The 26,010-nt window shown below is 39.0% G+C and overlaps 1 protein-coding gene across 1 annotated transcript in view; it reads left to right on the forward strand.

Moving 5' to 3' along the window:
• The first annotated feature begins 665 nt into the window (after window positions 1-665).
• The window catches only part of CTSC (cathepsin C), a 41,318-nt gene continuing 15,973 nt past the window's right edge, over window positions 666-26,010 (forward strand). The window contains exons 1-4 of the mRNA XM_079709492.1: window positions 666-848; window positions 3,084-3,229; window positions 20,993-21,159; window positions 24,439-24,594. Coding sequence (XP_079565618.1) covers window positions 677-848; window positions 3,084-3,229; window positions 20,993-21,159; window positions 24,439-24,594 — 641 coding nt within the window. The 5' untranslated portion in view covers window positions 666-676. The remainder of the gene's footprint in view (window positions 849-3,083; window positions 3,230-20,992; window positions 21,160-24,438; window positions 24,595-26,010) is intronic.

Here is a 26,010-nt window from a genome sequence, read left to right on the forward strand (position 1 = left end):
CCCAGCAAACAAAAGGAACTTAAAGTTTTGGAAAACGGAAGGAAGAGCAGTTCTCAAACAGCTGGGCTGGCTCGGGGTCGCACGTAAAATAGTTCTGAGGATAAAAGTTAAGTGAGTGAGGACGCAGTGGGAAAGACAAGCAAGTAAAAGAAAGCTCCACTAGTTAGGTCGCTCTCTCTGGGCCTTTTTCCCACCTTCAGTCCTCCCTCCCCCCTCCCCCCTCCCCCCGCCTCCCTCACCGCGCTTCTCTCGGTCTCTCTCTGTCATTTAGCCTCCCCTCCCCCTCACCTCTCTGTCTCTCTCTTTTTCTCTTAGTCTCTCTCTCTGTTACTTCTCAAGGAGCGAAGGAGCGCCGTCTGGGGCGCGCACAGACCAGCTGTGGCTCTGCAGTCCTCTTTGGAGGTGTCCGTTGGCAACTGAACCTGGTGCTGGGCTCTCTGGGCCTGAGGTCCGACGGCCGCCAGGTGACGGGCGCGCTTTCCAGAGGCCCCCACCTAAGGGGCGGTGCCACTGGCAGGCGCCCAGCCCCCGCGGCCCCGAGACCCCGCCCCCCGCCGGGTTGCCGGTTTCCAGCACCTCTATTTTAAGGCACGAGCACAGCAGCGGTGGCCTCAGTGCCCGCCTGCAGCGCTTTGGCTCGCGTCCCTTCCCCACTTCTCCTAAGGGCCTTGCCAGCATGGGTCCCTGGCCCGGCTCGCCGCTCGCCGCCCTCCTGCTGCTCCTCTTCCGCGCTGGAAACGTGCACTGCGACACTCCTGCCAACTGCACCTACCCGGACCTGCTGGGCACCTGGGTCTTCCACGTGGGCCGCAGCGGTTCTCAGCGCGAGGTCAACTGCTCGGTTATGGGTAAGCCGCCGGCGCCCTTGGACCCGCTTTCTTCCTGTGCCTACCCGGGGCTCCTTCCCTTCGGTCCCTGAGCCCTTTTTCCCGCAGCGCCCCCGCTAGGGGGAAGCCGGGAGGTCCTGGCTGGACTTGGGGTCCATGGGGGGCGTGCCCTCTACCGCTCCAGGGCAGCGACGTCAACGTGGAGCTGCTGAGAACGTCTCACTTCGCTCGGTCTTGGTTATTCCCGGGCCCCCAACACTTTTTGCAAGAACTTTTTTTCCCCCCCTTGATTTCCGTTTCTTGTTTTTGGGTTTGTTTGGCTTGTAAGAGAGTTGAGACCGTGCAATCTTATCTCCCCATCCCATCTGCAGTATTTTACTGTGCCAGTGACAAATGAGCTCAAAGACTCTTGAGAATATAGCTTAAAGTTTCCTTTTATTAGGTTGTGGGAAAGAGCCCTTAAGCCCAGAGATTTTGATGTGGACCTGAGAAAGCTTCTGGTACCACTACACCGTTTCATGTACTGCGGCGGGGGGGGGGGGGGTGTAGTGATACCCACCAGGGTTCTTGGCCTTCGCTAATCAGAAATTGACTACAGGCTAGACAAGAAATTCAGGAAGGCTTTATTGGGCCCTTGCTGCAGCAGGGCTAGTGAGAACAAGTAACAAGCTTGTTCCTTATATGGGGTGAGGGTAGGGGTGTGTCCAGTGGTGGCAGGGAGGGCTGGCTTGGCTGGTTTGCCCACCCCTCTGGGGGTTTGAGTGCAGGGGGCATGCGCAACACCCAGTGTTTGCTCCGGACACCCAGTTTTTGCTCAGGGCTCTTCAGAAGTGGCAGTTAAGTTTTTTGCTTTTTTGTATCTTTTTGTCCATAATGGGGCCCAACTGTGCATGCACGCAGTTATTTTTAGTCCCATATAGTTTCTTTGTATTTTGTTGCTGGAGGAGGTTTGTCCAGGTGCAAGCATTGCAGCACTTCAGCAAAGGGTCCCAGGTCCCAACCTGCCTCAGTAGTATATAAAAGTTGTTTTTTTTTTAATACCTCTTTGGCCAATAATTATATTTTGAAATGCTCAGAGCCAGGCACAGTGCCAGGGCTCATGGAAGGCTCTCAATAAATATCTAGTGTTTGAACACCCTGGAACATTCCATATGCCCTCAGATAACATGGCTCTATCCCAAGGACAAAGAATTTAGTGAAGGGAGAAGAAAAAACACACAGTCTTGGGTCAGGAGAGGCACTCTCGTTCTGCCCAAACCTTTACCACACTGTGGCTTGTGCAGAATGAGTGAAGCTCTCAACTGCAATTTCCTTGTTAACAGAACAGAGATTGCCAGGTCATCTGTCACTAAGCAGACTTAATTACTCAACTGTCCAACTCCAAATGACTGTGTGGCATTTCATAGTACTGGGCATTATAACCATTTTCTCTTTAAGAGTTGAACTTGGAGAGCCAAAGCAGAAGGGAGATCAGGATTTGCAGTGTTCTGTCACGTGGAATCTCCTATTTCTGAGCATTAATCTGAAACATGGAAAAATTGTCCAAAGTGTGGAAACCTCCAGAATGGACACAGCAGAACCCTTTTCAGGCAGCCTCTCTGCCTATATTCCATACCTTTGACCTTAATCTAATCAATTAAAGACACCTACAGATCTGAGTCCCCATTTTCTGAAGGTTAAAAGTTTAGTTCCATTCGGCACAAATTAGCTGTATAGGATAAAAACCTTGAGTTTGCTGAATACTTTGAAAGGATTCAGATTCCGAGGTTCTGAACTGTACAGCCATTTAGAAGAAAGATATCCATCCCATTTCTTCTCTGAAGAGATCATTTCCTTTGTTCTTATGATCTGGTAGCAAGTCTTTTTATGTTTCCACTTTTTGATTACCATTTTGTCTTCTCATTTCTGCTGGTCATTTTCAACATACCCCATTTCTCCTTTTCTTCAGTGGAAAAATTTCTTCAGTGTTTGGATGCTCTGGGAAGGTAGGGGCTGTACTTTTTGGGGTCTCTCTGCCTGCTGGGATACTTGACATATCTTTTGAGCCTTTGCTTCACATTCTTGCCTGAGACCCCTCTGGGATTATACAGAGGGAGGCAGCAAAACGGGGACTCTGATATATTCACAATCCAGATCCACCCACATTCAGTAGCACGAAAGGAAAGGAGCTTAAAAATAATGGAAATTATAAAGGAGCTTTTACCTCCCATTGAAGCCCACATAATTTTCATTTGTTGTGCATTTTCTTTTCTTTAGGACCACCAGAAAAAAAAGTAGTGGTGCACCTTAAGAAGTTGGATACGGCATATGATAACTTTGGCAATTCTGGCCATTTCACCATCATTTACAATCAAGGCTTTGAGATTGTGTTGAATGACTACAAGTGGTTTGCCTTTTTTAAGGTTAGTTTTGTTGGAATATACATTCATATTTTCAATGATTTGATAACTGAAGCTTCTTCTAATGAGGAGACCCTCAGTATTTTAATTTTAGATTAAGAAGATAACCAGAATTGATAGCAATTTTCTGAAGAGAAATTAGATGGTGTAATTTTGCCACTTTATTTAAAATTATAACTTCAGTAGGTTTAAAAAAACACACACATGATCTATATTTGAGTATGTATGATCCCTCTCTATTTAAATTTACATTTTGGTAAGTATAACTAAATTCTTTATTTTCTTTATTACTACACCTTTATTTCTAATTGTTGCCTTCGTCACTTGGCTTTGTACTGAATCTGTTGGAAAGATAGGGTTTTTATTATTATCTTGAGGTTATTATACTGTCCCTCTTATCATCATTTGAGAAATTGACCTAAATGACTCATTGAAGTAGTATAATGTACTAAATATATTAATGTGAATAATTTATTTGACTAAAGTGGGACAGAGATGGAGAGCCTTGGAGTTACTCCTTGGGCTAATTAAAGCAGAAGGTAGCCTAGCCAGCCCAGCTTGTTTTCTTCTCTCACTAGGGAAGAACTGTTGTCCATTCTAATGCTCTTACACATTGCTTCTAATTGCAGACACACTCTAAGGTAAAATAGTTGAGCACAAATTGCAGTCCATCCCAGATATCCTTCTGAAGTTGGAACGTTTCCTATTAGCAGGGTATTAAATGGTTTAACTAAATGGAACACGCAAACCTGAGACTAGCTATTTCTTATTCTAAATAAAGTATAAGTAAAGACAGTTTTTCATGAGTTAGTGTCGGTAGCCTTTAAAATATCTGGTAAGAGTTGACCAACTACAGGAATTTGTGGGAAGGTGAGGGAATGATTCTGTTAAGGATGATGAAAGACAAAGCACCAGCAAAAGACTAATTTCTAAATTTACTGTGATTACTCATGTGGGTTGTGGCTTAATCACTAACTAGGATATGTTGTTAACATCTGAGCCAACCAAATTTCTTAGAATAGTAATGCCCAATTTTTTTTTTTTTAAACTACAAGGACCCCTTCTTAATTGAAAAAAGAAAAGAGAGACGGGAAAAGTTGTCTCCCCTCACCTGGATTGGTTGTCTGATATTCAGCTGGTGGGAACCAGTCCATCCATGCTGGCCATTGAGGGCCAGCAGTCTGTATTAGTAGTTGAAGCCCATGCTTGACCAGTTATTAAATATTTTTAAATGTCACGCCTAGATACTATGTATTTTTAAAAATCATAGCAGTATCTGTATGAGTTTTAAAAATTGTAGTGTGTATGCAATAAATGTGATTCCATCTGAATATAATTCTTGGTCTGCATATTGATGAGCCTAGGGCTTTGTAGACCTCTTGTAGGTACTCTGTTACAGTCCTTCAAAAGTTCTTTGCCTTCAGGTGGAGAGTGAATTGCCTATGGAATTGAGGCACAAGGCAAGAAATATTCAAGACAGTTGTTACCATGTACCTTACTCCTTCCTCCACTTCTTCCTCTTGCCCCTCCTTTTTCCCACCTCTCCCTTCCCCTTCTCCTTTTGTTGATACAAAATAGGTAATCAATATTTATTGAAAACATGAAAATGAAGTAGAATTCAGTTGAGAAATAGGTTGCATAAATTACTTAAGTACAAGATAGGGTGTAGTATATAAATAGATGAGTGAATAGTTTTACCCATTTGGCTTAGAAGACTTTTCATTCTTCACTTCTGTAGAATTGGAGGAACTGGTGGTGGAACTTCTAATGACACCATTACTTACCTGAGACATAATCAGAATCAGGCAAGGGCAGTTTCCCTGTGGTAATATTTTCCCATCAGTCTGTCTGCTCTCAGCTTGAATAGGAGTCCGGAGATGGTGGGGACAGAGAGAATGGCTGGTAGCTGAATGAGGAATCGGAACACTTCTTTTTTTTTTTTTTTTTTGCGGTACGCGGGCCTCTCACCGCTGTGGCCTCTCCTGCCGCGGAGCACAGGCTCCGGACGCGCAGGCCCAGCGGCCATGGCTCACGGGACCAGCCGCTCTGTGGCACGTGGGATCCTCCCGGACCGGGGCACGAACCCGTGTCCCCTGCATCGGCAGGCGGACTCCCAACCACTGCGCCACCAGGGAAGCCCTCTGCGCCACCAGGGAAGCCCTCGGAACACTTCTTTGTACCGTTGACCCTTGAACAACACAGGTTTGAACTGCGTAGGTCCACTTATACAGAGATTTTTTTTTCAATAGTAAATACTATAGTAAATATATACACAATCTGAGGTTAGTTGAATCTGCAAATGGGGATCCAAGGTTGGTTGATTCCTTAGATGTGGAAACCCGTATATTGAGGGCTGACTATAAGTTATAGGTGGGTTTTCAACTACTTGGAGGGTTGGTGCCCCAAACGCTGCGTTGTTCCTTTGTTCAAGAGTCAACTCTATTTCTCTTTAAGTCACAGTATAAGCAAATTTGGTATTTTTCTGTAGCCTCAGAACATTAGTTGCAGATCAATAAAGGCTTTTTAAAGCCAAATGAAGTTGTAAGTGTTCTCAACCATATGTGGGAAGAGTCAGTGTATACACTGTTGTAGGGTAGAACCCTACCTGGTCATATGCTTCTGGACAGCATTCTCTTATTAGGAATAAAAGTAGAAGAGTGTTTTTCTGGTACTGATTTCAGTGTATTTTTTAAAGTGTCCATTTGACCAGAACCATTATCAGGTCCATGTTTTCTTCTCCTCCTAAAAAAAATCAGCCATTCTGGTCAGTAGTTAGATCATGTGATAAGGATCATAATTTCAATAAGCAGAGCAGAACATACACAAGATACTTGATTTTAAAATTTCTCTTAACACAATCAAGTAGTTCCAGATAAACATATTTTGCAGAGTGATAAAATGCCATGTTCTTTTAGCAAATCCAACTGAAAAAGTAATGGGGAGTAGCAGAGTTCAACAAATTTAAGAAAAATGATAAAGTGGAGTTGACTTTACATAATAGGGCAGTCAAACACTTTTGGAGTGATACTTGTTAACATAAAAGGCTTGCTGGATTTTACCATAAGCCTCGGGGTATTTCCTACAGTGGTGCTGGGAAATCCATGCTGGGTGTGTAACTCAAGAAAGCTCGCCTATTTAATGAATAAAGCATGTGAGAATTTTTTTCTACAGATTTTAGAAGTATCTTTTAAATGAAAAATAATTTATTTTTAAAAAAGAAAAATTATCAAAATATAAGCAGTGTTTTACTATTCAAGTTTAGGTGCCTTATGTAAACTACACCATAATCCACTCAACCTACTGCTTTGCAGAAATATCTGATAAATTTTTGCCATTTATATCCTCCACTGTTATTCTACAAATCAGTTGGATTTCCAGGAGTCTCTCTTAACTCATAGCAGACCCTACTACTTGTTTCCTTTTGCCCTTTTCAGATAGGCTTTCATGAGGTAGTTTCTTAGAGTTGTTCCTGCTAGTTTGCTGAGCAGGTGTTACATGCAAGGTATTCATTCTATTAGGTTCCTGCTCCGCCTTCTGTTCCCCCAGATCAGCCTGCAGCTCAACAGAACAGACAGCTTCCACATCATTCTCCCTGCATGCCAACTTTGGAGCAGTTGTGACACCACTTTTATTGCTAGGAACTTGCTTTTATTAAGTTCTACTTATTCAGGCCTCACCTGGAAAATAAGCAGAATTTTTCATGAGTTGAGGTTCTTCGACCTTTTTTTCCTTGGTTTTAACTGCTTAAGAAATTGGGAGTGGAGTGGGGATGATTTTTTTTTTTTTTTACATAGGACTTCAAGCTAGATAAAAGCTTGGAAGGAAATCTTGACACTAGAAATTTATACATAGTTTGAGTTAGGCAGGAAGCACTAGGTTTATATTTTTGAAAGACATTTTTTTTCTACTCAACTTCCAGCATAGATTCAGTTATCAGAAAACTTAGGCGGGGTTACAAACTCACATGAATTTAGGGCTCACCCAGGCAAATACCTAAGCGTTTAAAACAACTTTTGTAAAACAATAAGGAGTTATTCAACCTATGGCAAAATGGAAATTTTCCTAGAGACATTCAGATTCAGTTTTCCTTTAAAATAACGCGCTTGCCAAAATAAAAGACCATCTGCACAAGCCAGTTTCTAAGACTATCAAATTTTAATAGCATTACCATTTGATTATAATTGGCACACTCCAATAAATTTGCACCCTTTAAAAGTACCTGCAGATGAAAAACAACCAACCTCTTATATAGAAACACGCAATGTAACAAAACAATGTAAAGGATGTTTGATTATGGCTGATTTTGTGGTGGGTGGGTAAGCGATTTTTTTTTCTTCTTTACACTTCTGTAGAATTTGTTCATTTTTTACCATGAGCATGTATAAAGCTCTTCTACACCATCCTCTACCGAATTGCCAAGGAAGGAAGTGGTATGACACAAACTCAGTTTCAAAGAATACACTCAAGTTGAATAAGCTTTCTAACCTTTTACTGTTTCTCACTTTACTTTCTCTGAGGCTGTAAAAGGGGGCAGTAGCGAATGAACTCAGATTTTATTTTGAACATTAAGCTACTCAAGGGCTGAAGAAGATGCATAGAAGGGAAACTAGACTCATTAGGCTGAAAACTGAATTTGGGGATAGTTAAGCAGACTTCACTGATTTCTAATTGAGTTTTTGTTTGGGACCTATCAGTCTTCGTAGAACTATAAGCTAAAAACACTACCGTGAGTATTTCTAAAGCAGGTTGGTACTCAAATCAAGAACAGTATGTTGGGAAATCCATACCAGAGGATTTATTTACCCATTTTGTGTGCTAGTGACTTACAAATTTCAAGCTTGTCACAGCAGTTAGAAATGTGAATTATGTGTTTCTACAGTAAAGGATTTGGGAGTCTCGTGCGATTTTTCTGTTGTGCCTTCTGGGTTCATTTTTAAGATATAACAAACTTTCAGAATATTTGTTATTGGGATAGATTTACCTGTTTTAATGCAGATTCAACACACCAAGATGAGTTTGTCTTTTTTAAAAAAAAATAACTTGATGTTTACTTTTAAAAGTGTTTAAATTGAGGAAAAGAATCAGAAGTTAAGCACTTAACACATGTCTAGCTCTTTGTTTTCTTTCATGATATTGCTTAATCTCAACATAATGACTCAGTTTTCCATTGTAAACCCTTCGTAGGATGTCACTGATTTTATCAGTCAGTTTTTCATGCAACTGGGAACTGTGGGGATATATGATATGCCACATCTGAGGAACAAACTGGGTGAGCTCCGTTGAAATATTTTTAACTTTCTTACTAAAAGCAAGCTTCCCTCCTCCTTGGTGGCTTATGAAAATTAATGTTTATTTACTCATCAGGGAGAGGAAGATGGAGAACAGAGAGATTATGGTTTTCTTATAGATTTCTTGCTTGAGCCTGCTTATTTGCTACTTCTTATCTGCCTGCACTATTTATTTTCGTGTTAGTATGTTCTGTTTGCACACATCAAATTAGCTTTCTCAAGCATGATGCTCATAACGTAAGTGGACATGAAACCAAAAAGATAAAGACCCAGTTAAGGAAATGTTGGTTCAAATTCAGTTCACATCCTTGAAGTAGCGATGCTGCCTGAGGTTGCTCATTCTTTTCTAAAAAGACTCAAGAGGGACCCATGTGAACCATGGCATTTTAGTTGTCTTCCAGTAGAGAAGGTGGCTCTTCCAGAGAAATTGACGTACCTGTCAGTCATCCCTTTGAGACATCACCTATCTTCTTTTAAACTGGTTCCTTCTCAGAACAGACTATTGACTAGGTAGAAGAGGATCTTTTTCACTCTGTACATTCTCTTCACACTTTCAGAATAGATGTTTTAATCATTGCTCTCTCTGGATCCATAAGTTTAGATGTCTAAAATTTTGATGGAAAAATGGGTAGTTAGAGAGAAAAGGTTGATAGGGACTTACCCTCCCTTACATTTCATATAACAGATTTTCCCCTTTCCCTTCCTCTTTTACTTAGCTCTTAAGTAAGGAAGTGAGATATGAAAAAGGGAACTGGGGCAAGTGTTGAAAGCACCGTAGCCTTATCCTGTATCAGCGTTTTTCAAACTGTTTAATGGGCCAGCGGTGGCCCACACATGTCAGGAAGGAATTGCTCATAAGTTGTATCACTTCATCTTGTTAAGCTTTAAAGGTTGTTCTAGGCAGCCACTAATAACACATCAAAGTGAAAATTAGAGCTGAAACCAATAAGCTCTTTCTTCTGAATTTATTTCTGATAGTTGCATAAGTGTAGACTGCCTTAAATAGTTTCTTTTCAGAACTTCTCAGAATCTTTAATATACTGTATGGTGGTAGCTGAGGAGGGAGATATAATAAGAAGGTTTTCTAAAATAAGTTTACCATTATTTCCTCACAAAAATTTAAGGTATTCTCAGAATGCAGTTTACAAAATTCTGTCTTAAAACTTTCATTCTTTCTCCTTATTAGGGAGATGCTTCTCCCAGCAGAAGAGATTGACCCTAGTATTTGCTCTGTAAATGGGATAAATAGCCTTGTACCTAAAAATATTGATCAAAGTAGCATTAAGCCTACATTTAGAATTTGTAAGGTGTATATGATATTATGTCTTGGTTGCTAGATTAGCCTCTTTCTTAACTACATTTCAAAACTATGTTAGGCTTATTTGGTAGCATTTAATTTAAAATGCATCTGCATGTGCTTCTTGAGCATGTTGGCTGCATGCACAATATGTATTGCTTAAGCATTCAGCTTTTGAGAATGGCGGCTTTTTGTGAATGTCTTAAATAGCATTTAAAAATACCAGCATCTGAAATACTAAATACTAGTATTTTTTTTCACTTAAAGAAATTAATATGTTTAAATTTTTAAGAGACAGTATGATCCTTGTTGGCTTGTAACTCTAGTTTTTATTGTCTTTTAGTTATTAAATAGAGCATCTGTTGAGGGGCTCTTTTAAAACCACAGCCAAAAACAGACTTTGGGGCTAAGAGGCAAGAGGCAGAGCAGCATGCGGCAGTGGACCTACCTACCTCTAACAGCTAGCAGAGGCCTCTAGCAGCTACAGTCCCTTCTGGAGTCTTTATGTGCATGTAACATACAAAGGAGTCCTGGTAACCTACCTCCAAGGCAGCTGCCCTCCTGAACACTTCCTTGGAAAGCAGCAACTGCCATTTTGGAATGTGAACAGCCAAAGACCAAGCAGGAAAAAGAAAATCTGGAAGTCTTAGGTGGCTTCACCATTCAGCCTTTGAATAAAAGGAACAATATGCAACATACATTTCTTTCTTATTTTCTCTTTTGAAAACTCTTCTGTTGAAATGATTTTTTCAGACTGCTTTTAGGACTTGACTTATTTGTTTTATTTTGTTAACAGTGCAAATTTTACTCACAGTTAAATGAACTTCCCAAGTGCCTTCTCTTTCTCTAATTACCTTGAGGAGCCCCAACACCTATTATAAGAATAAAATTAGGCTTCAGAATATCTTGAGATGCACAGATACATTATGGGTAGGAAGATGGTCCCAGGGGGACATGTTTGGGGGAGGAGGCTTTCTGAGATAAACCAAACCGCTGAAGGGTCCCTTTTGTAGATCATAGATCTGCAGTACCCCTGTCCAGAAAGATGGTATGATTAATACATTTTTTTTGGTGTTTTTTTAAAATTAGGTGCCAGCCTTGTGCTAAGAACTTGACATGCTTTACGTTACAAAAATCCCATGAAGTAGATATTACTAGCTTCAATTTTCAGATAGGGGAAATTAGTCTCATACAGTGTTTAAACTCACACAGCTTCTAACTGTAGAATGATATGGGCTGTTTGTCAAGTTTGTTTCACAAAGAAGTATTGGTACTTGAAGTCACATTTTGGGCAGGTTTTCTGGTGAATCCTAGTCTGTAAGCATCACAAATGTTAGTTCAGTGCACTGTATTGGCTCTTGTTGAAATTTTAGGAGAAGAATTGGCTTGAACCTTAGATTTCCTTACCAAATGAGGCTACTGACTTTCCTTCCTAAGCCCAGATCCCTTATTCAAGACAAAAATTTACCTTCTCCTTCTCTTTATGGTTCTCCAAATTGAAGGAGAGTTTTGTAAACTTCAAGTTAAGTATGCTTGCTAAGTTTACTTCTCTTAATTACACTGTTGTTCAAACTGATTGCTGTCTTTTAGGTCTTTCCTGCTAATAAACAATGGACTAGTCTCCTCCTCATTTGTTTAGAACTGATTAAACATCAGCCTTGGCAAACCAAAAATGTGGGGCTACACCTAATTCTTATTGTCTGGGAGGACTTTTCTGCATCCCTTGAATTGCTTCTTGAGTGGAGGAGTCTTTCTCTAGATAGTAGGTTGTCATCATTACTTTATTGGATCAGATAATTACTTATATCATTTGAGAGGCACTGGTCTGCTGTTCTGGGAAGGTTGTATCTTATAAAAACTAAATAAGAGTACATCCAACTGCCACCTGGATACTTTCTTCTATCCTGATGATTCTTTATCACTCAGGACCTTGATTCCACCTCTGTGAAATTCCCCAGCTTTCTCCCTTACTGGGAGGAATGTCATTATTTTGGTTCCAATTGTACTTTGCAGGTGTCTCTGCCCTGGTAGTACTAACTCTGCTGTAAATGGAATGACTTGATAGCGTGTCATCTTCTTCCAGACTGAAGATCTGTGTATCTTCAGCACCTAATGCATGTAGAACTTTATCTTGGAACTTTAGTTTGGAAAATTATCCACATTTCTCTTGTCTTTTCAAAGACTTCAGAAGTAATGCCAGCTTACAAAGAATTAATTCTATAGGGTTCTAGAAGCTCAAATCAGGAACGGTGCTATGTTTATATTTTTGGTCCTCTGTTCTCAAAAAAATATTAGGTTACATACTTACAGGGTTCTGTAAGAGTTGTGTATTTTCAAACTGATTGTCCGGATGTAAATACTGACAAAGCAACCAATGTGTATAAGAATATATTTAGCAAGGCATCTAAAATCACCCCTACTAAAGTGTTTTCTTCCCCCCGCCCCCCCCCCCCGGTTCTTTGAGTATCTTTGCATCTAAATGTTTGTTTTGATTATGGAAGAGAAAACTTGGGTACAAAATTGCAGGTATTTGTGTTAGTAGGCCCCATAATAGATTACTGTTTAGCATTCTCTGTTGTAATTGCCTGTTTGTCCTTTCCTCTGGCCTTTAAACTCCTTGAGGGCAATGATCAACGCTGTATTAATGGCCATTTTATTCCTTATGTGTAGTTCAATATGTGATAAATAATAGTCCTTCAATAAATATTTGTAAGAGAAAGAAAATTGAATAATATACCATTGTGTTCTGTTGTTTTATTGTTGTGTTTCTGAAAGTATTTTTACCTTTGTGTCCTTAGAGGCTATGGTGGACCCTCAGGCCATAGTTGTTGAATGACTGTAGAAAACAGATGAGACTTTAACATTTTATTCTGCTTATATATTATATTTTAATTTTTGTGTGAGACTGTAGACGCTAAGACAAACCTCAGAGTTAAAAATAGTAAAGTTCTAACTTTCAGAATTACTAAAAAGTAAATTAGCTGTCAGGGGAAATAGTGAGCTTTATCTGTGACTGCAGTGGTTCCCCAAAGCCTGGATAACCAAGGACTGAAACTAGCCTAGGGTGCTGTGGGCTGTGCCCCCCCTCCCCCCCTTAAGAAGCACCAGCTGAAGGTTAGAGTCGATGAACTCTAAGATTTCTTCCAACCTTACAGTTTAAGAGATTATGAGCAAGTAAATGAGGAATGAGCCAAGGGACTTTGTCTACCTTGCTGGGTGTCAAATTGCTGTTTTCTTAACTAGTTCTGGAACGTATGTTTTGGTTTAAATGGAACATCTTTTCAGCCCTGGAAATAAATTTATGGTCCTCCATTTTCGTATGTAAATCTGATTGCCAGTTCCTTCAGTAAAATGCTGGAGGTTATTTGGTTGCAACCACTGCAGCAATTTCCTGGCAGTTTCACAACTCATTAAAATTCAACTTTTTAAATAAATGGTTAAGTCTGGTTAGTGGGCAGAAAAGGAAAGCTAATCCTTGAAACTGACAGGGAAGTTTATTTCTGAGGTAAGATGTGACACTCTTGGTTGGGTTGGAAAAATATCAATTTAGGAAAATATGCCTTGTTCTCCTTTGTTGCCATCTAATGGCTTCATTCACACTCCAGACCTGACAGCAGATGGAAGCAGTTAATTTGCACTTACGTAGACATGTACAGTAAACAGATGGCAAAAAACTGAATAAACACTCTTTGTTCTTCAGTATTGCTGGAATGTAATCTATATGTATGGTGTATCATCAAACCATTTAACTTCATGCAAGGTGTTCTTTTCTGAAATGGTGAATGATATTGATGGATTAGACCTAGATGTCCAAATTTTTAATAGGTATTCCACAGTATGTATACATACATTTAAAAAATTATATACATGCACTACTATACTAACATGTTTGCTATCAAACATGAAATAAGATTAAATGATTAAATATTTGATTTATTTATTGTCACAAAAACATGTCCTGCCAAAATATATCTCATTATGATATTCTCTGGAAACAATGTAAAACTATGTTTCATTATCATGATTTTGTTGCCGAAAAAAGCAATGTAAGGATTTCTGTTACCGATCATTTTTATTACTGCCAATTTTCAACATTTGGAAACAATTTTCTAGTTAAAGTGTTTCAAGTAAAGAATTTTAATTTTGACACATTTTGTTAAAAGTATGAAAGTGTCACTGGTAGAGTTTAGAAGAATTACTGTTTGGTATTTAAATGATGTTTGGTGTTAAATGATGACAATTTAATGGGCAAATTTTAAAATGGAGACATTTGCTTTATTGATAAAATATTAAAAAGTGAATACCGCAACGCTGGAACCATTTCAAAACATGTTTTCAAAAACTCATACCAGGAATAGGGCAAATGTAAGCTTTGTTATTTTCTTATGTTTTCTTATATTTACATCATTAGTATTTGCAAATCCTGGTTTCTTTGCAAGTATTATTTTAAGCCACTTGTTCATTTTGTGCGAGTTAGCTTAATTACATCAGATGTACATAAGTGAGTTTAAGCAGGCACATGTAAAAGGGAATGTGCTGTGTCCTAACCATCTTTAGGCAGCATACTGCATGTAACAGGTGAACATCTGACACTGGAACTGAGTGGGGTTATCAGTGTTGCTTTGTATATTAAATAATAGTGGAGGTTGGTTTTCAATTTTATTTCTATGCTACAAATAGAAATAGAAATTATAAGATTTTTCTTTCTAATATTTTAATGGATTGTCTTCTCATTTTGGAAAATCACTGGTTGACAGGATAAAACCTGTATCAACTGCTCAGTTGACAGTTTGGGCTAGAGTATAAGTTCTTTGACAGCATGAGTAAAGTCTTAAATGGCTTTGTATCCCATGTGGTAACAGTTGGTAGTATTTATATTGTTACTTGTTTCGTGTTTTATAATTTTTTAAACTCTTCAAACTTCAGTGTCATCCTTATCCTCAATAGGAATCCAGTGAAGTAGATATCATTCCCATTATCAGCTGAAGAAACTGAGGCTCCTTAGTTGTGACTTGCTCAAGGTTACATAAATGATAAGTGGCAGAACAGGGATTTAAAGGGCAAAGTCCTTTTTCACTAAAGTACATTTTTTCTCATAGCTAGTGCATTACATAAAGGAAGTATTCAAATATTTGCTAAGTGTAATCAGGAAAACAGTGGAACAAAAGGTATAAGTGATCTTCCCCCCCTTAGTGTCAAAAAGCAGTTGAGAAAGAGATCCAGGAAAAATAACTTAAGTTCTAAAATATCCCAACCTTTTCTTTTTCAATTGGTTAACATTAGTAGGTAATTGGATGGAATTGGAGAATTGATAAAGTGAATGGGAAATTGAAGAAAGGTGGTTTCAAGAATGTTTGGCAACCCAGTGTTAATCTTGAAGAAGCAAATGGAGAGTTACTGAATCCTAGTAGTTTTCTAAACTCAAGTGCTAGGGTTTGGAATTTCTTCAAATTTTATGCAATTATCTATTTGTTGCAATAGAAATTGGCATAAATGAATAGAAATTTAAATTATGCCATCTGTGCAAGGCAGTATTCAGAGACTGATGTTTATATAAATAAAATAAATGAAAACCCTTAGAAAAAAAATTAAGCTACATTTCAAGCTGGATAGGGTGGCCAAAACTTCAACTTCTTAATTGGTAATAATGTCAGAAATCACAAAAGATGTATTTTACAATAGCAGGGAAAATGACAAACATTGAGAACATTCAAATCAAGAAAATAACGGGGGCACAGTGTGTGGTCCTCTCAAATTAAGGTACTCAGTACTTGGCTTCTGGGGGGGTTAAATATCTCTTTTCTACTAAATTGTAGCAGTGATATCACAGTCCTGTCCTACCTTTCATACAGTAATTTCAGATTCTAAAAGAAGACCAAATTATTTTAGACTGGGAAAACTACAGAATAAAATAAAATAAAAATTTTTAATGGAAAATAATTCCATCAATTTAATGTATAAGAAGTGGTACATAAATGGATAGCATCTCTTAGTAATTTGCTTAAGTAAAAACAGTTGTAGTGTTTTAGGATTATTTAGGGTTACTTAGAATGTATAAATATTCTATGTAAGTAAGGAGTATGTCTAAATTATTTACCTGGCTTTGTGAATAATAAATAAGAAATCCACAGATGTAAGGACTGTGTAGTTAGGAAACTTGAAGGGATATTTTGGAACTTTCAGGTCAACTTAAATTTACAAGTAGGGAAGCTGAGGTTTGGGGAGGAAAACTAACATTTCTGAAGTAATACAAGAAGTCAGAACTTGGGTCTCTGTGACCCACTTCTTTTAATTATAAATTTCTTTTAATTATAAAAGTGTCACTCTTCTTTTAATTATAAATTTTTCTAAGTTTCTTGTGTTATTGTTTAAATAGGACTTGGCATTTGTTGTTCTATTATTCATTTATTTATTCACTCATTCAATAACTAATTGCTTTCTAGTGCCAGTGTCCTAGTTAATGAATAAACAAAAAATCCTCTTCTCACAGTGGTTTTGTGGAAAGAACAACCCTCACAGGCTGTTAGGAAAATTAAATGGGTTAGTATATATAAAATACAACCTATGAGGTTGAGTCTGTTATCATCATCCTGATTTTATAGATGAGGACATTGAAAGTACAGAGAGGGTAAGTAACTTGTTCAGGATCACACAGCCAGTAAGTGGCAGAGCTGGATCCAGTCCAGGTAGTCGAGCCTGCAGACCACATCCTTTACCTCTGGCCTATATCAAAAGCCCTTGACAGAAAGGGTAAAAAGACTGGACTAGCCAGGACAACATAAACACCTGAATAGTGGGAAATCACCATTAGGGCTACTGGAGAATTTAGGTGACCCCTAAAAAGGGTCTTGGGCAACAATCTGGATCTGACTCATGAGAGCCAATTAATTTCCAGCTTTGTTTTTTAAAGGAAATAATGAATAAAGCAATGATTCTTGTAACCTTTAAGCTCATATTTTAATTCTCTCTTCTCTAACTTTGCAAAGTCACTTTTTTTTCCCCATGAAAAGCATAATGCTTATTATCCCAAAAGATCATTGTGAGGCTCACATGATATAGATGAAAACCCTTTGCAAATTGCTTAAGCCTTTCCTGCATGGTTTCTAGGTATCTCCTCTCCGTGTTTTTGGCAATTGACCTGTATGTTTATTTCTCTAGCACTTTGTGAGAAGACAAAGTGTATGAAGAAATGTTGCATGGTATTTGGGAAGAATGCTTGGTTATAAATTCTAGTTCAACCATCTCTTTTAGGTCTCTTTTTTTGTCCCCCGAGACTGTATTATCTTTATGTTCTCTTGAACCTCTAAGATTTCTGAGTAATCTGTAAAATGTTTATAAAGTATGATGTGATAGGTAAATGTTAAGGTCCTATAGTTCTGTAATATTGATGGTGAAGGGTATAGAGTTGTTGAACAAATATGAATGGTAGGATTTTTAGCACAATTGATCATGCTTCAGTGATATTTTTCCCCCTCCAATCAAAATAACAAATCAGCCTTTCCCTCACAGGGGAAGTTCATTTGGTGTTAGCCATCATGCTTATAAGTTGTGCCAACTAGGTGAACAAAAACCACACTGATGAGAAACATGGGGCCCATTTCTTCTAACTTGAATGCCCCTGACTCTTTTGGTACATTGGGAAAGTCATTTCATCTGTGATCTAAATTTTCTGCCTAGGTGGGGAAATTTCCCAGGCTTTTTCAAGCATGGTTAACTTGCTGGACCACATGATTTGGGTTCAAATAAATAACCACGTTATTTACATGTTTGTTTATTTTGTTGAATTCCCAGCGTCTTAAGGTCTGGGGCTGCATCAATACATATGTGCATGTGTGCCTAGCACCTAGCACCTAGCATGATGCCTGAGAAATATTATGTGACCAATAAGCATTTGATAAATAAGTGAAAGAACTTAGAAAAATACAAAATAGGTTATATAAATCATGATTTTTTTCAGGAAGTGTAATCATAATCCTAGACAGGTCAGAGTTAGTCTCTAGCAACATCTGGACCATCCTTCATAGGTGTCCTCTTCTAGGGCTTTGTAGGCTATGTTTCTTATCCTTAGGAAACAGGAATATTTTTTAAAGTGATTAATTTCATGAAATGTGTATAACTATCTTCATTTGTAAATAACCAGGAAAATCCCACCCAAAGACCATTTTCACCTTTCATTTTTAAAAAATCCTATTTCATAAAAATTTTACTTATTTGCACTCCACTTAAGTTCTTATAGTTTTTTCCTCTTAATACATCATAGGTTATTTTTCTTTCTTTCTTTCTTTTTTTTTTTTTTTGGCTGCACTGCACAGCTTGTGGGGTTTTAGTTCCCCAAACAGGGATCAAACCTGGGCCTATGGCTGTGAGAGCGTGGAGTCCTAACCACTGGATCACCAGGGAATTCCCAGGTTTTCTTTTTTTTTTATTGTTCTATACAGAGAGGTCAGCAAACTTTTTCTTAACAGGGTCAGATAGTAAATGTTTTAGGCTTTGAGAGCCTTATGGTCTCTGTGGGAGCTCCCCAGTCCTGCTGCTGTAGCACCAAAGCAGCCAGAGATAAGATATTCAATACTATAAACAAGTGGGTCTGGCTGTGTTCCAATAACACCATATTTATAAAAAGAAGCAGCCTTCCCTAGCCTCTTCTACTGTAATGAACATCTTCCTGTGTTTAGCCTTTTTTTTTCATTTATGTGTATTTGACAATTTCTACAAGTTAGCTCTGAAAAACTCTTAAAGCCTTGTCAGACTGCTTTCTAATAACAGCACTGGTTGGGGGGAGCAGTGGCCTACCCAGCTGGCCTGTCTGCATCATACGAGGTTGCCAATATAGAACCGTTTTTATTTTTTTTTGCGGTACGCGGGCCTCTCACTGTTGTGGCCTCTCCCGTTGCGGAGCACAGGCTCCGGACGCGCAGGCTCAGCGGCCATGGCTCACGGGCCCAGCCTCTCCGTGGCACGTGGGATCCTCCCGGACTGGGGCACGAACCCGTGTCGCCTGCATCGGCAGGCGGACTATCAACCACTGCGCCACCAGGGAAGCCCTCAAACAGTTTTTGATTATAAAAATAGTAGTGACAGATAGTTCAGCATAATAAATGTAAACTTTATTAACCTTTTCACACAACATACCCTCCAGTGTTGCAGCCTGGTCATGTCCTAGGCCTTTATTTCTGTGTTCCTGTATCCTGAGTTGCGGCTTTAGCAGGGAAATGAGGAGTGGTGAGCCAAACTCATGCTAGTGGAGATATTCTTAGCCAGAAGTAGGGAGACTGGCTTCACAGTGTTATGAACCACCAAGCAAGAAGCAAAATGTACATATGAATAGCCCAAAGTAACTTATCTTGTGTAGCTTAGTGGCAGTGAATCCCAGGATTCAGACCTAGCTCTTTTGAATTCTAAGGCCATACATTTTTAACTCTATGCCTCAATATGATTTGAATTCAGAGTCAGATGCAGTAAGGTAGTTTTACCTTTAAGAGTAGTTTAGCCTACACATTCCTTTAAACTTGCGGTTTGCAAACTATAAGTCTGTTTTTGTAAATGAAGTTTTATTGGAACACAGTGTAGTTCATTCACTTATGCATTTCCTGTGTACCTTTCCTGTGGTAGAGTTGAGTGATGATGACAGAGGACTGATAACCTGCATTTACTGTTTGGCCCTTAAAAAGAAGTTTGCCACCCCCTCAGCATAGGTAAAGTAGCATCCATTATATTAGATTCAGTCCACAAACTACATCCTGAGGGCCAAAACCAACCGTGTACTTTTTTTTTTTTTTTTTGCGGTACGCGGGCCTCTCACTGCTGTGGCCTCTCCCATTGCGGAGCACAGGCTCCGGACGCGCAGGCTCAGCGGCCATGGCTCATGGGCCCAGCCGCTCCACGGCATGTGGGATCTTCCTGGACTGGGGCACGAACCCGTGTCCCTTGCCTCGGCAGGCGGACTCTCAACCACTGCGCCACCAGGGAAGCCCCCAACCGCGTACTTTTGTAAAGAAAAGCATTGAAACACAGCTGCTTGCCGTGCTGATTTGTTTGTGTTGCCTTTGACTGCTTTTGTGCTTCTGTTCCATTAAATTAAGTCAATGCCTGAAATTGTCTGTATCCAAGTCCCTTCATAAAGAAATTTAGCGTGCATTGTTTTCCTTTCTTCCTCCCATGCTCTCTGCTCTCATTCTGGATTATATATCCTTCCTCCATGAGGACATGTTATAACATGAGGGTTTTTAGGCTCTGGAGCCAAAGCATCTGAGTTCAGATACTAGATCTATCACTATATACAGTTGACCCTTGAACAACATGCGTTTGAACTACGCGGGTCCACTTCTATGCAGATTTTTTTTCCATAAATACGTACTTCAGTACTACATGAGCCGAGGCTGGTTGATTCCTTGGAAGCAGAGCCCAGGATAGGAATGGCTGACTATAAAGTAATATGTGGATTTTTGACTGTGGAGAGTCGGTGCCCCTGCACTATTCAAGGGTCAACTGCAGTTATTTTTCAGTGTTAACATCGACATAAGACAACGGGCCATATTAGTGAAATAAAGTGGAGAGAATATTTAATAATCAGGTTACTTTAACTCCCTCATGATTAGAATATGCTAATAAATTGGGAGGTTAACAGAAGAAAAAATTTTAATTTTTTGGAAAATTTTCACCATATGTTCTTGTATTTTGCTGGAATATATCTTCTCTGAGTGGAAAAGTATAGTCTGACAAACTGAGCAGAATTTTGTTTCTGCCACTTCACAGCTCTGTTACCTTAGGTAGGGGCTGCTTACCCTCTCTGAGCTGAACCTCCACTTACTCACTGGTAAAATGGGATTATTGGTGCCTGTCTCCTCATAGGCTTAATGAGGTAACTTTTGTAAAATGCCTGGAATGGGGCAGATGCTCTAAAAATGTTAGTTTCTTTCCCTGCCTTTCGTTCCCCAGAAGTGTTTGTTGTGTAAATTTTGCTTGGTAATCAGTGATGCTAATCGTAGAAAAGTTTATTTCTCTTCCTTTTCTAGAATAGTTCGCAAACTGAAACCTCTCAGTTTTTGTTTTGGTTGGCAGTGGCTGGTCCCTAGGATGAAACGAAAAAGGGGCATCTTTACTGTGAATGGGAGACAAGGAAACAGACCTGAGAGAGGAACACAGATTCACTTGGCTTTTCCTTTTCTTATTTGATTGCAGTATAAAGAAGAGGGTGGCAAGGTAACTAGTTACTGCCACGAAACCATGACCGGCTGGGTGCATGATGTGCTGGGCAGGAACTGGGCTTGTTTCACAGGAAAGAAGGAGGGAAATACCTCTGAGAATGTGAACGTGAACACAGCACACCTTGAGAATCTCCAGGAAAAGTGAGTTGTCGTAAATGAAAGATACATATAGTTTTTTATAATATGTATGTCTGTCTTAATTCTTGGAAAATTTAATTTGATTATATAAAATTTATTTAACTTAGAAAACATAAGCCATGTTATGTACAACTTTCCTGGAAAAATACATTGAGTGATAGAGAAGAAAGTAGTTTTTCAAAGTACTTCAAAAGTAATGGACCAATGATAGCTTTAAAGAATATTTATATAAAGGACCACAGAATTGCAATGAGTTATACAGAAAAGTCATTTTATTATTGCCATGTAATAATATGTTGCATAATACTTGTAGATACCTATGTTTATGTTGCAACAAATATAGGTGATGCTAATTGAACATAAGTTTTTTTTGTTGTTTTTTTTACTTTATTGGAGTATAATTGCTTCACAATGGTGTGTTAGTTTCTGCTTTATAACAAAGTGAATCAGTTATACATATACATCTGTTCCCATATCCCTTCCCTCTTGCGTCTCCCTCCCTCCCACCCTCCCTATCCCACGCCTCCAGGCGGTCACAAAGCACCGATCTGATCTCCCTGTGCTTCTGATCTCCCTGTGCTATGCGGCTGCTTCCCACTAGCTATCTACCTTACGTTTGGTAGTGTATATATGAACATAAGTTTTAAACAAGGAAATAAATAACTGAAATTAAAGTTCTTAGTATTTATGTAGCGTATTAGTTTCCTGGGGCTGCCATAACAGAGTACCACCGACTGAATGGTTTAAGCAACAGAAACTTATTTTCTCACAATTCTGGAGGCTATAAGTCCAAGATAAGGTGTCAGCAGGTTTAGTTTCTTCTGAGGCCTCTGTCCCTGGCTTGCACATGGCTGCTCACTGTTGTCCTACATGGTCATCCTGTCTGTGTCCTAATCTCCATTTCTTAAAAGTACACCAGTCATATTGGATTAGGGCCCACCCATACGGCCTCATGTAACCTTAATGTCCTCTTTAAAGGCCCTGTCTCTGAATACAGTCACATTCTGATGTACTGGAGGTTGGAACTTGAACACATGAATTTGAGGAGGACACAATTCAGTGTATAACTTTAAGTTTTTGTTGAGTTGGGTCCAGTTTAAGTAACTATGAACCACACAAGAGATTTCAGACTTTTATTAGTTTGGAAGGAAAAGATAAATATTAGCAGTAGCAAATTTTCTGTTTTGTTTGGTTGTGAAATCCACTGAAAGTGTACATGAACAAATCATCCAAAGCCAGACCACACTGGCAGTGAATGACTCTGCAGCAGAGAAGGTGGGGGGACATGAGTTCAAAGAGGACACATTGCACTTGTCTGGGGAAGTGCTCCCCAAGATTTAGACTCATTCATCACCTCCATTTTGGACTTAGCTTTTTAATTGCTTTGTTTGGATTGATCCTTGAGCAACACATTTCCTATGAAGCTGTTCACTTTTCACCCTACTACTTAGGACATACTGTGTACTATGTACTGTTCTGACATTTCAAACATTGCCTCATTTAGTGAAGAAGCTACTAACCGGAGTGCTCAGAATCTATGTTGCCTCACTTGTAAAGTAAGCATTTAGGACTAAATTACCATCAAGGTCTCTTTCAGCTCTTAATGATCTGATTTCAAGATAGACATTTACAATTTAAAATATATTCCTGTGTCTTAAGAAACAACAACTGTAACTGGCTTTTGTTGTGTTGTCAGAAATAGAATACAGGCAGCTTTATAATCTATTTCATAAAGGTACCTCTCTGGTTTCACATTTTTCAACAAATGGGAAAGGATTTTGATAAAAACATTAAAACATTATCAATGTGGTTGCACATTTTTCTTATTATTTTCAGTGCTTCCAGGTTTTTTGACTATATCAAAATACTCTCTGTGAACATCTAAATTAAAAGAGAAAGAAAAGTTCAAAGTATGCCTAACATGTTACTCAGGTTATGTATATCTTGCTTTGCATAATTGAATGTTAATGAAAGTCTTGGGTAGTGAGTCACACTTAAGTTACAGAATGTTATGTATGTATGTATGTATGTATGTATGTATGTATGTATGTATGGCTGCGTTGGGTCTTTGTTACTGTGCTCTGGCTTTCTCTAGTTGTGGTGAGCGGGGGCTACTCTTTGTTGCGGTGCGTGGGCTTCTCATTGCAGTGGCTTCTCTTGCTGCAGAGCACGGGCTCTAGGTGCATGGGCTTCAGTAGTTGTGGCTCACGGGCTTAGCTGCTCCGCGGCCAGAATCTTTTTTAGTAGAAATAACATGGTGAATTCTGTTAATTCCTAGCACCTGGCACATACGTGTGATTACATGTTTAAGTTAAATGAATAATCAACTCCCTCAGTTTTTTTGCTTTGTAAACATGCTCTTTGTGTGTTAGACTTGTTTACATCTGTATCCAAGCATTTGGCATCAGGTAAACCAGTGCCTTTCAGATTTTAATGTTGCTGTGAATCATCTGGGGATCTTGTTAAAAAAAAAAAAATGTAGATTCTGATTCAGGTGGCCTGGGTTGGATACTTAGAGTCTGCATTTCTAGCAAGCTTCCAGGTGCTTCTGCTGATACTGGCTCAAGAACCAAATTTGAGTAACAAGGATATAAACCAAATGTCCCTATGGAACCATTTTTTTTCCCATCATGTGGTTATAATGCTTGCCATGCTATATATATATTGTATACAGTTTTGCTGTCCTCCCCCCTGCCTTTTTTTTTATTATTACAAAGTTTAAAAGGTACATTGTAGAAATTGTAGAGGGTGAGGGAAAGGTGATGATCCTATGTCACCACTCACAGATAACCATGGTTGTATGTACTTATGGTATAAATATAAATGTACACTTTCACAAAAATTGATTAATTCTGTATAAACTTCTTTGATATTCTGCTTTTTGTTTAATATAGTGTGAAGTCTTCCATATCACTAAATAATCTTCCAGACATTTTTACTGAATAAACTATATAGCAAATGAAGTACCATTATTTATTTAATCCATCCCTTACCTTAGAATATTTATGTCTATAATCTAGCACTAGTATAAAAATGTTTCACTGAACATCCTTATACATACATCTTAGTTCACTTGAACTTTTATTTTCATAGGACACATTCCAATTCTAGGCTATCGATACAGATATAGATGTAGAGATATAGACATTGACATATCCAGTTGCCTTCCTGAAAGATTATACCACTTTCCACTCAGGCCCACAGTATAAGAGTGCCTATTTTAACGGGATCTATTTACATCAGTAAAGAGTGTATCTGAAGCTGTCTTACTTTTGCTGGCAGGTATTCTAATAGGCTCTACAAATATGACCACAACTTTGTGAAAGCTATCAATGCCATTCAGAAGTCTTGGACTGCAACCGCATACATGGAATATGAGACTCTTACACTGAAAGAGATGATTAGGAGAGGTGGTGGCCACAGCCGGAGAATTCCAAGGTAATAAAGCACATGTCTTTATCACTAATAAAGATATTTGTATCAATTGATATCCTCCTCCCTGGGCTGTTCATCATTTTATTGGTCATCCTAACTTAGACTTTTTATGTTATCTTTTCTCTGACCATCTCCCTTTCCTATTCATACATACTCGGATGTTCTCCAAGCCCTATTTATGGGTTTTGCTTTCACGGCATCTTCCATTTCCTTTACTCTCTTTCCATTTTCTACACTTTGGCTTAGGGCTTTGTCATCTCTATCCTGTATAATGGATCAGCTTCCTGCCTTCTCTCTCTTTGGTTTCTACCCCTCCCTGTCCCCATTCTTAGCCATTCTATGATATACTGCCTGTTACATCTTCTTACACCCAGCTATGATTGGGTTACTACCTATTGTCTAATGAATAAATTTAGCCTGGTAATCAAAGCCATCTAAATTTGCCCATAACTGTATTGACTACCTTGACCTGCTTTCAAATAATATGATAGAAAATTCCTGAAAACTTTCATCTACCTCCATTCATGACACTCCCTTTGCCTCAGATACCCCTGAACTTACCTATAGAAACTGTCAAATTTGCCACCTGTAAAAATCTCAAAATCCTTTCTCTGTTTTTAGGTCCAGCAAAAAATATTCCATATTTATCGATATACCTCTGCTACCTTCAGCCAGAAGTGGCATTTCCCATCTTTAGTTTATATACCCCATGGTGTATTTCTTATGGAAAATTATATCGTTCTTTGAATTTATACAGTGAGGAATTTGGTAGATTTATTCCCTCAAAACTATAGCTGGATTTAGCAGACTATGTAGTTTCTCTCACAGTTCTACCCATATCTGAAAAGAATCTTATACAGTGTTTCTCAAAGTGTATTCTGAGGAATGACTAGTCTGTGAGATGCTCTGGTTAGTCGAAATTGGGAATGGGAGCATATCGTATTCCTTCTCAGATTCACTAAAGTGAAAGAGCCATCCTGTATCTGTGTGAGACGAGAAGTTGAGACCTGTTCAGTAACAAGCCAAAGGAGAACCCGGAGGAGGTGGGGTCAGCACTGGAGCCTAGGGAGACTGGGACTCCTGTCTGGAAGACTGAGCCTCAGACCCAACTGCTTTGCCATGTGTCAGGTGCCATGTTTCTGAAGAACTCTTGTAGAAAAACGTATTGTTTATGGACATCTGAGTCCAGAGCTCTCTGCAGATTCTTAAAAGAATCTGGACCCAAATATTGAGAGCCAATAATGTATAGTGTGCCTGTGATGTTTGTAATTCTCACTTCTCCATCTCCCTAATTTCTCTTTCATTGTCTTCATTTTCACTCCACTGAGCTTTGTTGTCACATTGCTTTTTGTTTTATCTGTGTGTGCACTGATGGGTAAACACTCTGCCTTATAGGATGTTAGGAAGAAGGAAGTTAAC

This window comes from Hyperoodon ampullatus, assembly GCF_949752795.1.
Source record: "Hyperoodon ampullatus genome assembly, chromosome: 7".
NCBI lineage: Eukaryota > Metazoa > Chordata > Mammalia > Artiodactyla > Ziphiidae > Hyperoodon > Hyperoodon ampullatus.